The 17,809-nt window shown below is 37.0% G+C and overlaps 1 protein-coding gene across 8 annotated transcripts in view; it reads left to right on the plus strand.

Annotated features, from left to right (window-relative positions):
• LOC136871688 (centrosomin) overlaps positions 1-17,809 on the plus strand; it is a 540,670-nt gene that overhangs the window by 491,694 nt on the left and 31,167 nt on the right. For all 8 annotated transcript variants that reach the window (XR_010859792.2, XR_010859793.2, XR_010859794.2 and 5 more), the window contains one exon: positions 17,332-17,473. Coding sequence is in view for 5 of the 8 variants with exons in the window: in XM_067145194.2 (XP_067001295.2) it covers positions 17,332-17,473 (142 nt within the window). In the remaining 3 variants the exon portion in view is untranslated. The remainder of the gene's footprint in view (positions 1-17,331; positions 17,474-17,809) is intronic.

A 17,809-nucleotide genomic window follows, 5' to 3' on the forward strand; every position in this document is an offset into this window, starting at 1 on the left:
GATGTCCTGGTGGAATCTCTCTCCCATCTCTTCACTAACAGCCCCAAGATTTTCCAGAAATTGATCGAGATGAGAATGAAGGAAGTGCAGTTTCGGACTCATTCTACACCCCAACTCTTTCATATCATCCAACATCGCTTTCACTATTGTTTCGTATTGTTCATCCTTTACATTTCCTAGGAACTTTGTTATAACGTCTCTTATTGAATGCCATGCAGCAAGTTCCATGGCATTTATCGTCTGTTCAAAGTTTCTGTCTTTCAGAAGCTTTCTAATTTGTGGTCCATTAAAAATGCCTTCCTTGACTTTTGCATCAGATAAATGTGGAAATTTGCTTGCAATGTACTTGAAACGGGGGCTACTTTTGTCCAAGGCCTTAACGAACTGCTTCATGATTCCCAGTTTGATGTGTAGCGGTGGCAAAATAATTTTTTGTGGGTCAACTAAAGCAGCATTTGTAACATTTATCACACCAGGTGTCAAAACTTGTCTCTTAGGCCAGGAAGGTGTAGACCAGTGTTTGTCCCTAGCTCTGCTGTCCCATTCACATAAACAACAAGGGAATTTAGTGTAGCCTGTTTGTTGTCCTAATAGAATACCACACACCTTCAAGTCACTACACACATTCCACCGGTGCTCATGATATTTGATTTTACCTAAAACAGTTTGCATTGTGATATAATTTTCTTTTAGTGAAACGGAATATGCCACAGGAATCGAAGATAGAATGTTTCCGTTATGAAGTAGTACAGCCTTTAAGCAAACCATGTCCACTCTAACAACCGCCGATTCACTGTTATCACAAAGTGGCACTGTGCCGCAGTGACACATTTTCATATAGTAAACGGCAAATAACACGAAAACTAGATTTGATACAATAGAACCAATGACATTTCTGAAATCAGGAGACCTTATTTATTTAACATTAAGACCTTATTTAGTTAAGATCACATATCAGATGCTTTGCCGCAAAAAACATGCTGGGCCAGATGAGGGAAATACTTCCACCCTTCATTGTGTCTCTCCTGACTTAATTCACCTTTGTTTGAAGTACCATGTGGAAATTTCCCTTAACTTTATAATGTAGGTTGATCCCCTGTGGGTGAGGACAGTAGAATACATCCATGGTATCCCCTGCCTATTGTTTGAGGTGACTAAAAGCGGCTCTCCAGTAACATAGCTAGCTGAATCTGGTGTTCCTTCAACTTACTTGTGTCTGGCTCCTCATTGTCTTCTTTCCTGTGGTCAACTCTACTCTTCTGACTCTGACAGTGTTAAGTTTACGATGCCTAGAATATCTTTCATGTCCTCTGTGGTCCTCCCTTTCTTTTGATAATAGCTTCATTCTTCCCATTTTTGCACTGATCAGTATTAAAAGAGGATGGTTGGCCAGTTCTGTTTCCTCATAATAGTAAACACCACCACCACGACATTCAGTGGTGCTCTTCGGAGATCCTATCCGCTTATGTGCTGATCATTCAACACACTCATCATCATAACCTGTGCTGGAGAATTATTAATAGTACATCAAACTACTGTACTTACAGAGCTGTAGTTTATTATTTGAGCAAATCATATCAAGGTGTTTTTTTTTTTTTTTTACCTGTGCTGGAGATTTATTAATAGTACATCAAACTACTGTACTTACAGAGCTGTAGTTTATTATTTGAGCAAATCATATCAAGGTGGATTTTTTTTTTTTTTAGATATCTTGTTTTAGTGTAGTTCATATGTCATCATATTTATAAAACTTCACATTTGATTGTCTACAGGAATGTGAGCACTACCATTCCCAACAAAGAATTTGCTTAGAATTCATGGTTCCATCTGTGTGTAAAATAGAAATCCTAAAATGAAGAATAGTTGTATTGTTCCAGTAATGTCAGTTAAAACTCTGGGACACTTTTGAAACAGCCTCTCATCAGCCTCAGCCCCAACTCTTGGGCAATAAGCTGTATCTTAGATTACTTCTAGTTTTCCACTCTCTGTTTGATTTTCTGCACTCACTTTCTCTTCTTATTCAACATAGAGCCCAAGGGTCCTATTTTTTTTTATTACCTCAGTGAAGGAAATTTGAATACTATGGGTTGAAAACTTGCAGCGGTGAGAATTGCAGATGTATGGTGGAGTGATGAAGTGTCTGGAAAAATAAATAAATAAATTGATGAGCTAAAGCTGCCATGAAAGGTAATGAAGGCTTCCAGATAATGGGCTACATGAGAAATACAGACTGGAAGAGCTCCATTATAAGGGAATATTCCTTGATCTGCCACCATAAAAAAATTCTATGAAGTAGTAGAAGGGGAACATTTCTATGTATAGATGTTCATCAAGAAGAGAAAGTTGCGAAGAAGGATAAGAGTGCACAAAAAAGGATAGACACAATTACTGGCTAGTTTAGGCAGAGAGCAGACCCCTTGAAAATGCAAGGGACAGTTTCCAGTGAAATATTGGGAACTACAGGCCCAATTTGACCATTCCCTTCTAACCCCAAAAATCATTTGCATTCATTGAGAGTCGTGAAGCGTAAGATGTTATGAGAGAATGAACCTGGTGTAATTTAGTGTTCTTATTTGTTCCTTCCAAACTTTGTTCACCTTCGTGGTATCTGCCCTGGTCATAACCAATTTTTGCATGATCTTGTATGAATTTCTTCATCACAAAACTGGCTATCCACCTTACACTTACGTGAACTTGATGAGATAGGCTAATTACTGCATAGTTGCCTTAATGTGAACATGGAGTGAAAGGATTAAGAGATTGGAGTAAGTAGAGCACTGATTAACAAATTCAGTCTGATCAAGAGGACTAGCTAATCAACTTGGGGCACCATTATTTTTATACAGATTAACAATAAGTGGAGGAAGATCTACTTGCTGATCTTGACTGTAGTAAGAAGACTGGTATGGGGAGGTGGTGAGATACCCAACTTTCAAAAAATATATAGAGCTTATATTTAAGTAAAATATGAAATTACTTGAGGGTTGTAAGCTTAATTGAACCGCTAATATTACAGAAAGAAATATTTTTTGAATAAGTAAAAAAAATGGCTACGGGCGGAGGAGTCCTTGCAGAAAGGAAATGGGCCCTCAGTGGAGGAAATGCCACTGAAACCCCATATAAACTGTAGCATCTGTACTCCAGAGGAATGGCTATAAAAGGCGTCTGTTCTCCATGTTAGGAGTGCCCTACAAGTTTCGGCTGGCAATAGCTCTAAAATTCCTTTGGGAGAGGCGAACTCATTATAATAAAAGCCTATATGATAACAAGTGTACTGAAGCCTTGGAAAATGCTAGGGCATTCCCCACAAGTGACTTGCAAAAGACTAGGGCGTTTCCAACAAGCGATGTGCAGTTCTTGTGATAATGGGAGAAATACGAGAAATAGGTGACCAGCAACCAAATACATCAAGATAGCGACCATCAATGTAGTGACATTAACACATTGTTGTCCGGGTGCCCACTACTCCATTCTTTCCAGTGGACTGGCAACAGTGTGAGAAGTAGGATGAAATATAAATACATGTAACTTTTAATTGACATCAAAATGACCTGTAAATGGTTCTAGGACTCTGTTTTCATCCTTATTTGTCCATCCATCAGCCTCACTGTCCTTACTATCATTGGCATCTTCACTCGTATTATTGACGCCGTCAACAGACTCGTCTGAACTGAATGTCGCACTTTCACTTCCGCATGTATATTTTGATGTTGACAGACACACATCTTCACAATCGCTAATACTTACACTTTTGCAATCACTAGGGACATCAGATAAACTATCAGCATGCAATTCTCCAAATATTTCATAATCATTCAGGCTGTCTTTGCTACGGCGCGCCATGCTAACACCTGACAATACACTGAGTCATGCGGTACTGAATGTTCTGAAACCACACTTCCTGAGCAGAAAGCCTTGTCAAGGAAATAATATATCTATCTAAATTCCAATCAACAAAGACTTTAGTTTGTAAACAACATGAAATATTTCGATTAATCAATGGCGGAGAGGATGAAATCACTCAAACATGAAGCAATGTGAGAAAATTTTAATTTACGTCACCCGCGCACCAATACAAAACTGCGTTAATTAACATAGCCCGTCATTAACGTGTTAACAGGGAAAGTGGAAGAAATGTAGTTTTTATGGTTGACAAGGACATAGCATTGCTAGGAATCAGTGAGACCAAATAGAAATGAAAAGGTGAGAGGAAACTAAAGAAAGGATACACCTTATACTATAGTGGAGGAAGAGAAGCCAAAACTGGTGTAGGTCTCATAATTAGAAAAGACTAAAGGAATACCTAGAATTGGTGGAAAAACATAAATGACTGGTTGATTAAGGTCAGACTGAGACTTGAAACTGGTGTTACAGATGTAATTAAAGGGTATGCTCCACAAACAGGAAATACAGATATGGATCTAGAGGAACACCTTGACTGTCTGGAAGGCCACATACAGAACAAACAAGTTTTGAGCATAGGAGACATGAATGCCCAAGTAGGTCAGGAAAGAAAAGATGAAGAATTTAGGGGACCATTTGGATATGGGAAGAGAAACAAGGCTGGAGATATTTTGGTAGACTTTTGTAGAAGAAATGAGCTGATCATTGTTAACACATTGTTTCGAAAGAAAAACAGTCAGAAGATAACAAGATGTAGCTGAAATAACAAAATCAAACCTCTGATAGATTTTGGTCGAGAAAGGTAACAGGAAAATGTTGGTAGATGTAACAGCCCTCCCAGAATTGTGATAGCTAAGTTAACCCTTACCCCTCGAACTAAAGTTCTCTGTGATGTCTCTACTACTCTTATTTTAAATGTGAATTTTTATCTTATAAGACCTGTATTCATCTTTCACGATTTTGGAGATAGCACTTGCCTTTAAATGACATATTACCCCCTGTGGGTGGGGGATGCAGAGGAAGAATACCCCTACGGTATCCCCTGCCTGTCATAAGAGGCCACTAAAAGGGGCGACCAAGGGATAATCAAATTAGAACCATGAGACTACTTGTAATTAGTGCCATCATGCAGGGAACACCATGGGTCGCATTTACTTGCGCGTAGTACGCGTAGTACGCAATAGGTTTGTGATTAGTAGCGGCAGTGTGTGAATCGGGATGTGGGTCCTACAGTACCTGTAATTCGTACCCCTGTATGAGAGACACCATGGGATTAGTGACACGATGGTTCTGCCTTACCTATGCTCAGTTCCCACTATGTGAGGAGTACCACGGGATAGTACGAGTCCCTGAGGTTAGTCCACTTATATGCAGAACACCATAGGTTTGCGATGCCTGTAAATAGCGCCGCAATGTGTGAAACACCATAGGTCTGTGTTACATGTGCGCATTACACTACCTGTGAATAGTACCATAATGTGTGGAATACCACGAGTCTACGCTACTCTTGATTAGTACTGCAACATGACAAATAGCATGGTTCTACTTTCCTAGCGATAAATACCATTATGAGGGGCCAATGACCTGGATTTTGGACCCATTTCGACTATAAGCATAATCGATTCAGCATCGTGCTATAGAAGCAATCCCTTGGTCAGTAATACTATTGTTTTGTGCAAGCTTCTGTGCATGTGAGGCACTGTGGGTCGGATCCACTGATTGTTTTAAATTCATCTCCATCCATTCATTCTTCGTCCTCACGCTTTGAATTCTGGTCAGTGGGGGATTTTGGACTTATAATTTGTCATTTCATTTCATCTCATTTCGTACCATTAAGGGCTGATGACCTCTTTAAACAACAAACATCAGTCAGTCAATCAATCAATCAATCAATCAATCATAAATGACGTATTTAGGCTTGCACACTTACAGCAATCTATACTGGAGCAAATAAAAGCTATATGTGCAATTTAAGACAAATTATTTTGCATTTTTATTATTATTACTACTATCGTTATCGCATACCGATTGGTTTCGTTAATAATTTCTCTGAACAAATTATCGGTAAAACGCAATTGAAAAACTCTATTCAGTCTCTGGTTTCATACCTCGCGGTAGTTTGTAGGCTGAAACTGCTGTAAACGGCGATTTCTTGAAATTGGGATCTGTTGATTAATGATTGTGCCATCTGTCAGCATCAGGCACATGTTGGGTTACGGTACACAATCCGACCATCGCCAGTTCACTTTTTTTTTTAACGTCGCACCGACATAGATATGTCTTACGGCAACGATGGGATAGGAAAGGCCTAGGAATTGGAAGGAAGAGGCCGTGGCCTTAATTAAGGTACAGCCCCGGCATTTATCTGGTGTGAAAATGGGAAACCACGGAAAACCATCTTCAGGGCTGCCAACAGTGGGGCTCGAACCCACTATCTCCCGATTACTGGATATTGGCCGCACTTAAGCGACTGCAACTATCGAGCTCGGTCAGTTCACTTTTAGGCATCGTCAAATGCTATTAGATAATTCATTAGGGTACAATGAAGGAGTAGAAGTTTGAAAATACTGTGGTTTTTGTGTTACCTGACATATATAACATTGAACAGTAAACTATATATGACTAGAAGAGCACATGGCGAGAATATTTACTATCGCTCGAGCATGAGTGGACAGCTGACGGCTACACTGCCATCTAAATAATAGATTTTTACTGACTGTCAAATAGTATCTGGATTCTACAAAGTTCGATGCCAAACCAAAAGATGGCAGTACAGAATATCATCTTGTATTTTGTTGGCTAAGAGACGTCAGACGAGTGGTGGGCGATACAATGTCATGTTGGGTTAAAGATGGGAAAGATACAAAAGATGACTGAGATTAAGCAGAGAAAGCTAAGGGTGTGGAAATTGCAGGAGAAGGAAATAAATGAAGAGTTCCAGACACACATTAAAACAAGTATACCTAAGGAAGACATCAGAAGGGTCAAAGAAGAATGGGCATACTTAAAAACAGTCATGGTGGAGTCTGCAGAAATGACCTGTGGAAGAGTATGAGTATCAGGAAGGAAGAAGGATCAAGAAACGCCATGGTGGAATGACAGGGTAAAAGATATAGTTAAATGGAAGAAACAAGCTTGGAAAAGATGGCTGAGAAACAGAACAACAGAATGCAAGACAGAATACAGGCACTGCAAGGAGGAGTGCTCCAAGGTGGTTCAAGAAGGGAAAACGAAATGCTGGAAAAAATTCACTGAATCTCTGCAAGAAGAGAAACCGGAAGCAAAAAGATCTTATTCCAGTGGGTAAAAAAGAAGAAAAACCCAGGTGAAGGTGCTAACTTTAAAAATGAACAGGAGGAAGTGATGACACAGAAGCAGGATATATTGCACAGGTGAGGAAAATAATTTGAACAGCTTTACAACGTCCAAAATACCTCAGTCCAAGGAGAAATCGATGAACCAGATTTAATGCAGATGGAAGATGAGCAAAACGAGGTGTCCATGGCAGAGATTGAGTGGGCCACTAAAAGGATGAAACAAGGTAAGGCATCTGGAATTGAGGAGGTCACCATAGAATTGATAATAGCAGCAGGTCTACAGTTGTTGTATAAACTCCAGAGTGATATGGAAAGAAAAGACTGTTCCAAAAGAGTGGACAAAAGGGGCCATTATACCAATTTTCAAGAAAGGAGACAGGAAGCAATGTGAAAATTAAATAGGAATGACATTGATACCTTATACAGCTAAGATCCTTGAAAGAATCTTGGATAAACGAATAAGAGACAGAGTAGAGGGAAAATTGGTAGAACACCAGTGTGGATGCAGAAGAGGCAGGTCCACATTTGATCCAATCCGTGACACAGACTCGGACTTCAAAAGAACCCCGTTCACAGGTATGTCGGGTTTTAAGCCACCGCAAGGAACTGGACCTAACAGTGAACTTTACGTTATCCAGTTATTCATGACTGATGAGTTATTGTTGGAAATTGTGTGCGAGAATAACTGGTATGCCATTGTAAACATTTAACCCTTTCTATCCTGAATTATTTTTCTTAACAAAAAAAAAAATTCACTGTTCTTACTGTGTTATTTGGCTTTCAAATAAGATATTATGACCATTTTTAAAGAAATTCCCATTGTAATTATTGAAGTAATTATTATAGCCATATGGCAACTTTGGGCCATGGTGTCAAAGTAATAGGCACTCACTGAATTTCATATTCTTATTGCACAATTTGTATACATCAGAATAAACACATCAATTAATATAGTAAAACAGTGAAAAATTTACAATTACAGTTGAATACTAAATACGATGTGGGCCTAGTTCTTCTGAATTTTAACTAATGATTTTGAAATGTCAAGAAGCAGTCATTATTCCCATTCAAGCATAAGCCAACCTTGCACTTCTTACACATCACCGTGGCGAAACCCACTTTACAGCTCCTACACTTCTGTTTTTTGGAATATAAACTGGCCAGTGGCACAACCCATCAAACCTCACATCAGAAAGTGGCATGGCTACTTTTGGCCTTCTTTTCACAGCAGGCTGCAACTCTGAGCTCGATCGACCTCTTTTCCTCATTTGTGACTTTCCAGGAGTTGTGAGTGAATTTTCAATCACAGCCTGAAATTTCAACAATGAAAGTGCAAGGAGAATCAAAATCGACTTTTCTCCACTTTGGATAAACTTCAATTTTGTCAATTGATGTTGATGCTGTATCTCTGGAAGTTTGCTGCAGTTGTGTAGGTGAACCGTTGGTATCATAAATGTCTATTACAGCAGAATTATCTACTACAGGAAGATTGGGCCTATGAGTCAGTGCAGTCCTATCTACTGAATTTGATGGTTCATCAGTTGTAACGCTCCTGCGAACAATATGCTGTTCTACTATTTCAGGGTCATCGTCATCTATATCAACATCTGATAAATCCCCATCAGGAATTACTGCCTCATTCAGGATAAAGTCCAAATCTTTATGTGACAGTGGGAGGTTGGGGTTCTACCTAGAAAACATCTCTTGTTAGTTTATGTGACTACGTCAAAAAATAACTCGTAACCTTAGTTTTAATATGAATTACCTATATATACTAGTAAAGAAATAACAATATAGTACAGTACACAGTACATTCATCAAGAAACTTGAATCATATGAGATAACGGTATAAAAATATAGAAGTAAACAAATGTGTACTACCTAACCTCCAATGACTGTAGTTGCCATATGGCAATAATTATTTTAGTAACCAATTACAGTAAAATACATTCGGGATATGACTTCATTCATAGTAAAAATATAATTTAGAGTCTTTTAATGACATGCATCTAATATTATTTAATGACTCGTGCTTCAAATAAACATTTATTCACAGTTGAAAACGAAGCCTGCCGTTCACATTTCATATTTGAAGCACCTGATGCACTCATAGGAAATTATAAAATTTAAAATGAAGTCCTTCATACATTCATTCGCGAAACAATATCAATTTACGTCTCACCGGCATCCCGCACCGATGTTTCCACACATCATTCCAAGCTACAAGAAATCTATGAAGAAAAAGCGAAGGATTCAACCTGCAACACATTCCCAGCAATACGTTTACCTACAAATAACTGCCGTCATTGTCGCCATTCAAACGCACTGTTTACTCAATGACTCCCATTGAGTCTCCGTCCACGCTGACAAGTTCACCGTACCGAACCCGGTGCTTCAACCAGACAACCTTCCGTTTGATGCATATAGAACCTCATTTGGCTATGGAATATTTTCCCTGCCCCCTGTGATTATTAACTAAGATTAAACCACTCTGCATATTCTGATATGACAATGCTACAATCATCTTCCAACTATTAAAGCAACGGGACGCACTTGGTAATTTACTTTTTATATCCTAGCTCACCAAGCTGCTCTCTTGTAAATATGTATATAAACTGTAAATTTCTCAACTGCTCATTTAGATAATGTATATTTACTGTATAGTTACCAACTTGGCAGTAAGTTTTGTTAATAACATTGACGCCGAGCACTATACCCTTCCCCCCGACTGTTATACTGTAAATAATTTTAAAATTTATAATTTCCTATGAGTGCATCCATTATTCTTCAGAGCACCACTGCGGAACTCTGCTATAATTACCCAGTAATTTTAAGCATTGGTGCCGACTTCCTATTCGTTGAACTTATATTGTTTAGCCATCACCATGTACTTGAGTTTCTCATACTTAATTTTGCCCTTGTAATGTATACTAATTTGTACATGTTAAATACTAATCAGGTACCTGATTTTTACCTTGAGGTGATAATTTTTGACTGATGATGCCCTCAATGAAGGGCGAAACATGTCTCAAGCGGAATTAAGAATAAAGTCCTAAATGTAAAATTTATATGTGACAAAATAAACCATTTAGCATCCTACATTCAGTATCTTCAATACGGACAAGAATGATTTTTTATCACTTGCAGTACCCAGTAATCGGGAGATAGTGGGTTCGAGCCCCACTGTCGGCAGCCCTGAAGATGGTTTGCCATGGTTTCCCATTTTCACACCAGGCAAATGCCAGGACTGTACCTTAATTAAGGCCACGGCCGCTTCCTTCCAATTCCTAGGCCTTTCCTATACCATCATCGCCGTAAGACATATCTGTGTCGGTGCGACGTAAAGCAAATAGCAAAAATACTGAGCATTGCACCTGAATGTTGTATTATACTTATTTTAATTTAATGTTTGCTTTATTTTATTATTATAAATATACTGTCCATATGTTTGTGCTGTCTCTTATCCCTCTTCAAGCAGATTCTTAAATGGAGCTGGAGAGGCAGGAGTGTTCAGAAAAAAGTAGGGCTAAGGGTTAACCCTTTTCCATGCCATGCCATGCTACGCCACGCCACACCACACCACACCACACCACGCCACACCCCCTACCCAAGCTAGGTCAATGACATGCTGTACTGTATTTTTAGGTGTTTTTTACTATTATTCTTAGTGCTCCCATTATTATTATTATTATTATTATTATTATTATTATTATTATTATTATTATTATTATTATTATTATTATTGTAGTAGTAGTAGTAGTAGTAGTAGTAGTAGTAGTAGTAGTAGTAGTAGTAGTAGTAGTAGTAGTAGTAGTAGTAGTAGTACCTTTTGAAGGCTGAGTGTCAATTGTATCTAATCCCATTTTTGTGTTCTTTGTATCCAGTGTGGAGATGTAGTTTTATTTGGCCTAAATATGTAGCGTTGCAGTTTATTTCTTGACATTTGAATTCATTTAAATTGTTTTTGAAAATCATTTTGGGGTTGTCTTATGAGTTTTTAATGGGCTGGCTAGTTTCCTTTTAATTTTCCGTTATGTGATTTTTGGTTACTTGAACGCTTTTCGTGGAACTATATTCGTAGTATTATTATTGTGTATTTTGGGATTATATGTATGTTAATGATTTGATTGAGCAAAGTATGAAAGTATGCTGGTAACCAGTAATAAGTTAGGTGGAAAATTTATAATATCCAATAACGAACCATTTATATAGTAATTATGAATTAACTCATTCAGGACAATTATTTTTGGTTCTCTGTAGTCTCTTTGCATATAGCAGTGTGTTGCAATAGGTGGATACTACAAGAATTACTTAGAGGCATGTTCATAAAAAATTGACCGTAAGGAACTGAAGTAGATGCGATGTTTACATGCATTTATTCAATCATTTTATCGTCTATCTTCAGATTATTATTTTTTAATTCCATAATGTTCCGACAGAACTATGTGCTTGCTGTTGGCTGCATTAATCGACATTGTAATACAGTGCTTTTTTCACAATCTAGTGAAATTGATTTCAAAAGACATTGGATCTTAGCAGTAAATCGCAAGAAGTAACTTGTTTTAAATATTTTAATTAATACAAAATAACTCTTTGTGGAATTTGTTTACTTTTTTACAAATAGGTTAACAATTACAGTACAAGCAAATTATTATAGCAATGTTATATTTGCAAAGTAAGCGGTAGTAGGCCATCTTTTTTAAAGTTCATATATCATAATAGTAGATGATACTTGTTTAAAGGGGCCTAACATATAGGTCATTGGCCCATAATAGTAAACACTTTATTGTATTCTATAACCATAGTCTTAATGATGGCTCTTTTTTTTTTTTTACACCCCCATTGGAGCACTTTAATCAGTCATATACATTAATGTCTAATAGTATTAAAAGGCATATGACAGTGTCCACAGGACTAAAGTTTGGGATAGTCTGGTAAAAAAAAAAGGAATTGGACAGGGATTAATAAAAATGATCATGGCATTGTACAAGGAATGTTGTAGTTGTGTGCAAACACAAGTTGGCAGGACAAGTTGGTTCAAAATTACTAGAGGGCTGAGACAGGGAAGTGTTCTATTGCCAATCCTGTTTACAATAATAATGGATGACATCATGAGAACAGCATATGGAGGAAGAGAAATGAACATGTTATTTGCAGATGATATTGTGATTTGGGGAGAAGACGACATGAATGTTCAAGAACAGTTGGATGTGGTGAATAGGAAGATCGAAGAATGTGGATTGAAAATAAGTGTAGAGAAGAGTAAAACTCTTGTTATGACTAGAATGAAGAAAGAAGGGAAAGGTCAGATTAGACTTGCAGACAAGCCCCTGGAAGTAGTAGAGACGTTCAAATACCTGGGGAGTGAATTAATGGAGAATTCTCGGCTGGATGCTGAAATTGGTAAGTGTATTCAAGCTGGAAGCTGTTTCTATAGTGTACGAACCCATAACAATTTACGGAGCAGAAACTTGGACAATGACAAAGAAGGCTGAGAGTCAAATACAGGCAGCTGAAATGAAGTTTTTGAGGAGTACGATACAGAAGAGTAGAAGAGATAAAATAAAAGAATGAGAAAATCTAAGAAGAAATTGGAGTGGAAAAAATGAATGCTAGAACAGAGAAGAGCTGACTGAGATGGTTTGGGCACATAAAGTGAATGAGTGATGAAAGTGTGCCAAAAAAGTGATGGAAATGCAAATCCAACGAAGGAGAGGCTGCGGACAACCATGATTGAAATGGAAGGACACAATCCAATGCAGTATTAGAGAAAGAAATCTGGACTGGGACACACGTGTTGGAGGAGAAGTGGTGGAAAGACTGCAGAAAGTGGAAAGGAACCATATTTGCCCCTACCCGGCTAGGTCTGGATAATGGGAAAAGATGATGATGATGATGATGATGATGATGATGATGATGATGATGATGATGATGAGTATTAAATAGTCAGAATTTCAGCTTCTTCTTCTTCTTCTTCCTCCGCACTCAACACTTCTTCATTTTGTCGAACCTGGCTGTCCTTTGGTTGCCAGTAATGGTGTACATCCTTCATTCAATTGTTATGAGTTTGAATCATAAGTGTTTATGCCTTCTCTTCTCTGCCTTCAATTTGAAGCATTGATAAATTTAATTCTTCTAAATCATCCATGCATGATCTCTGTGAACCAAGTGTTCTTTGTTTTATTTTTCCAGAAGTAACTAAATAACATGTCCGGCCCCGCGGTGTAGGGGGCAATGCGTCCGCCTGTCACCCGGCGGCCCCGGGTTCGATTCCCGGCTGGGTCAGGTGTTTTTAATTGTAAATGATTAACATCCCTGGCCTGGGGACTGGGTGTTCGTGTCATCCTTAACGTTCCTTTCCTCACATTCAACACTTTACACCTCTGCCATTTACATAATACATGCAGGTTCCTAGCATAATTATGGTACAAGTAGGGGCAAAAGATCCGCATAGGTCGACGCCCTGAACAAATAGTATTTAAAAAACAAACAAAAAACAAGAAAACTGAATAGCATAATAATAATAATAATAATAATAATAATAATAATATACTGTATTTCAATACAGAGCAACATGTGAAATTTTATAGTATTTAGTTTTATAAATGAATTTTAAAATGTAGTACACAAATATATAGGCCTACATTACACAATACCAATAGTTCACAGAAACACCATATTTTATAAATGCGTAATCATACATAAATTTGTGTCCTCATCCCGGGGTGATGCAACTCTTTTCAGGCACACCCCTTGTGGAAATGAGCTGCATGTACTGTTTTAACCACAGTCGCCCTACCGAGCTCGCTAGCTGCAGTCGCTTAAGTGCAGCCAGTATCCAGCAATCGGGAGATAATGGGTTCGAACCCCACTGTCGGCAGCCCTGAAGATGGTTTTCCGTGGTTTCCCATTTTCACACCAGGCAAATGCTGCGGGCTGTACCTTAATCAAGGCCATGGCCGCTTCCTTCCCATTCATAGGCCTTTCCTATCCCATCGTCGCCATAAGACATCTGTTTACATAAAAACAATATATATACAATTCTCCACCTTATCAATACGAGTTTATTTTACATTACAAATATTCAAGACTAGTTTCGACCCCTATGGGGTCATCCTCAGTTGACAATTGTAAATTGTTCATAAAAACATCACATAGTAAAAGTTAGACTAGTTTAGGCTGATCATTAATGTTTGGTGTGTCTAGTACATGACTAGTGTGCATTGTTCATAAAGACACATATTACCTTACTGCTACTACTATCCAATTTTAAGTTATATAGTATGGAACACAGATATGTTTGTGTAACTCAACAGTGACAAGTTCAAATATTTACAGAATTGGCTGTTGATTAGTCACATGATATAATAGAACACAGGCTTGAACATTTTTGATTTAAGTATCAGTGCAACATCTTGCTTTTGTACATACTAGAAGCTAAATTCATTTTGTAAAGTCATTACATTCTGATTGAAACTTAGTGTGAGGTTAAAATTTGAATAAAAATATATGCTAATGTGGACATTAAAATATTGTTAAAATGGGCATATAATCAAAAACAGTGGTATGTATGCCACACATGTCTAGTATAAAAACTCATTACACTGGTGCTGTTAGTGTGCAGTACAGCATATACACTGATTTGGAATAAATGGATTTGTATATATATCGTTCCAATAAAGTGGATCCATAAAAATATAAGATGTATAGGTAATTAGTATTATAATGATCCACTGCAAATTAGGTAATACTGTTGTTTATCTGAAGATCTATTGGCAGCTACAGATGTTAAAGTTATTAAAAATGTTAATGGAGCATGTTTTCTTCCGTAGACGCGATGTTTAAGATTGGTGGCATTAGTCAAATATGATGAAAGTTATGCGTCTTGGTGCGCATAACTTTCATCATATTTGACTAATGCCACCAATCTTAAACATCGCGTCTACGGAAGAAAACATGCTCCATTAACATTTTTAATAACTTTAACATCTGTAGCTGCCAATAGATCTTCAGATAAACAACAGTATTACCTAATTTGCAGTGGATCATTATAATACTAATTACCTATACATCTTATATTTTTATGGATCCACTTTATTGGAACGATATATATACAAATCCATTTATTCCAAATCAGTGTATATGCTGTACTGCACACTAACAGCACTAGTGTAATGAGTTTTTATACTAGACATGTGTGGCATACATACCACTGTTTTTGATTATATGCCCATTTTAACAATATTTTAATGTCCACATTAGCATATATTTTTATTCAAATTTTAACCTCACACTAAGTTTCAATCAGAATGTAATGACTTTACAAAATGAATTTAGCTTCTAGTATGTACAAAAGCAAGATGTTGCACTGATACTTAAATCAAAAATGTTCAAGCCTGTGTTCTATTATATCATGTGACTAATCAACAGCCAATTCTGTAAATATTTGAACTTGTCACTGTTGAGTTACACAAACATATCTGTGTTCCATACTATATAACTTAAAATTGGATAGTAGTAGCAGTAAGGTAATATGTGTCTTTATGATCAATGCACACTAGTCATGTACTAGACACACCAAACATTAATGATCAGCCTAAACTAGTCTAACTTTTACTATGTGATGTTTTTATGAACAATTTACAATTGTCAACTGAGGATGACCCCATAGGGGTCGAAACTAGTCTTGAATATTTGTAATGTAAAATAAACTCGTATTGATAAGGTGGAGAATTGTATATATATTGTTTTTATGTAAAGTAATATCCATCAATACGGAAATGAAACTTATAAACAACAACAATAAGACATCTGTGTCGGTGCGACGTAAAATAAATAACAAAAAAAAAAAAATCGCCCTAATGCCAATTTTACATTTCTGGCAGTATTGGGAATTAAACCGGGAACCCGAGGACGGCGGCTAATAGCACTAAGCCATTACATTACAGAGGTGGATTAAGTGATTTTGATTTTTTCTCCTTGTGCAAAGTTTTTTATAATGCGCATACTGTTTCAAAATCTGGAATTTCAATTGGTCCAGTATCAAGCATCAGAAAAAGTTCTTCTAATCTGTTCCCCTTGTTAAATTAAGAATGACATGTTTCATTCTTTATTTAATAGTGTAGTGGGTATTTCTATTCTTTGTTCAATAGTGTTTTTATTTTATTTTATTTTTTTACAGGTATGTTATAGTGTAATACTTTTATTGAACTTGCATGTTCGACAGACTGAAAAGCTTTTAAGTTAAATTTCCTGAGTCAAAACTGGAGAGTATAGCTTCCTTCTTAACATGACATTCACAGGGTTGATTAGTTCAGAGTGAACTGCATAAATAACAGCTGACATTTCTCTGACGGATGGCATTCACGAGAACAATTAATCGCCTCGCTAACAGCATTAACCCATGCTAACATGATATTGTATTAGAAATAGGCCAACACTATTTTTTTCTGGGGATGATAACCTAGATGTTAGGTTCCTTTAAATAACAAACATTATTATATTTTTTCTTCTGAAGACAGCATTGTTGAATGTGTACATGAACATTAATCTCATTATCACCACTACTGATACATAAATCACTACTTATGGTAGGGTATCTAGTGAACCAATGTTTTTCTTGTAAATATAACCACTTTCTGCAAGATTGGAAGAATTAGGCTGATAGCTGCCATATAAAGTCCCACTGTTATTATTTAGTGGCCATTGCAACACGCGGCGAGACTACAGCAGATATTTGTGTGGTGACACACGATGACTTACAATGATCACCGCTCGCAGCTCAGTGGTGCATTTCTGCCATTAATGCAGGGAGCCTATGGGAATCAATATCCATATCATGAAGATTCATCTTGCTTCATACGCGACCCTGTAGAGAAACAGGACAAGGGTTGGACGTACACATGATTCATGTTACACATAGAGCAGGGAACATAATATGGCTGTGTAGGCTCAACTATCTTGCATATTATATGCTCATTATGCAATAATTATTAAGACGAACTGTGTTCCTAAGCTTTTTGTGAACAATTTGTCTTTTATCATTATTTTCTCTATCTTGAGGCAAATCATAAATGGAAACTTTATTATACATAGATTGTTTCTTTTCTAGGTTTTGGAAATGGAAGAGAAGAAGAATGATTTAGAAAGAAGAGTAAGGGAATTGGAATATGTGAATGCAGAACTTGAACAAAGACTCGCTAAAATACACTCCATTGAATACCATTCTCAGCATAATACTAGTCACTTATCAGGTAGGATAGTTTTTAAATTTCATACCTGACATTTTTTATTTCATTTAAATTTTGTGTTTGTATAATTATAAAAATAAGTTACATAATGTGTTTACATATTGAGCATATGATCGTGTAAAAGAATAATACAGAATTTCAAGACACTTTTGGAAAGTAAGCATCATTTGTTCATATCTCATTCAAATATTTGAGATACCTAGGGCCCCTCAGAAAATAGTGAATAAAATTATTTAAAATATGATTAACAAAGTGGTAAAAAAGCAAGACAAATTAGGTGTAAAGCAGTAAATTAAGTCGGTACATAAGCTGAGATGATTTTAATTTTTAATGCATTGT

This window comes from Anabrus simplex, chromosome 4 (genome assembly GCF_040414725.1).
Source record: "Anabrus simplex isolate iqAnaSimp1 chromosome 4, ASM4041472v1, whole genome shotgun sequence".
Taxonomy (NCBI): Eukaryota; Metazoa; Arthropoda; class Insecta; order Orthoptera; family Tettigoniidae; genus Anabrus; species Anabrus simplex.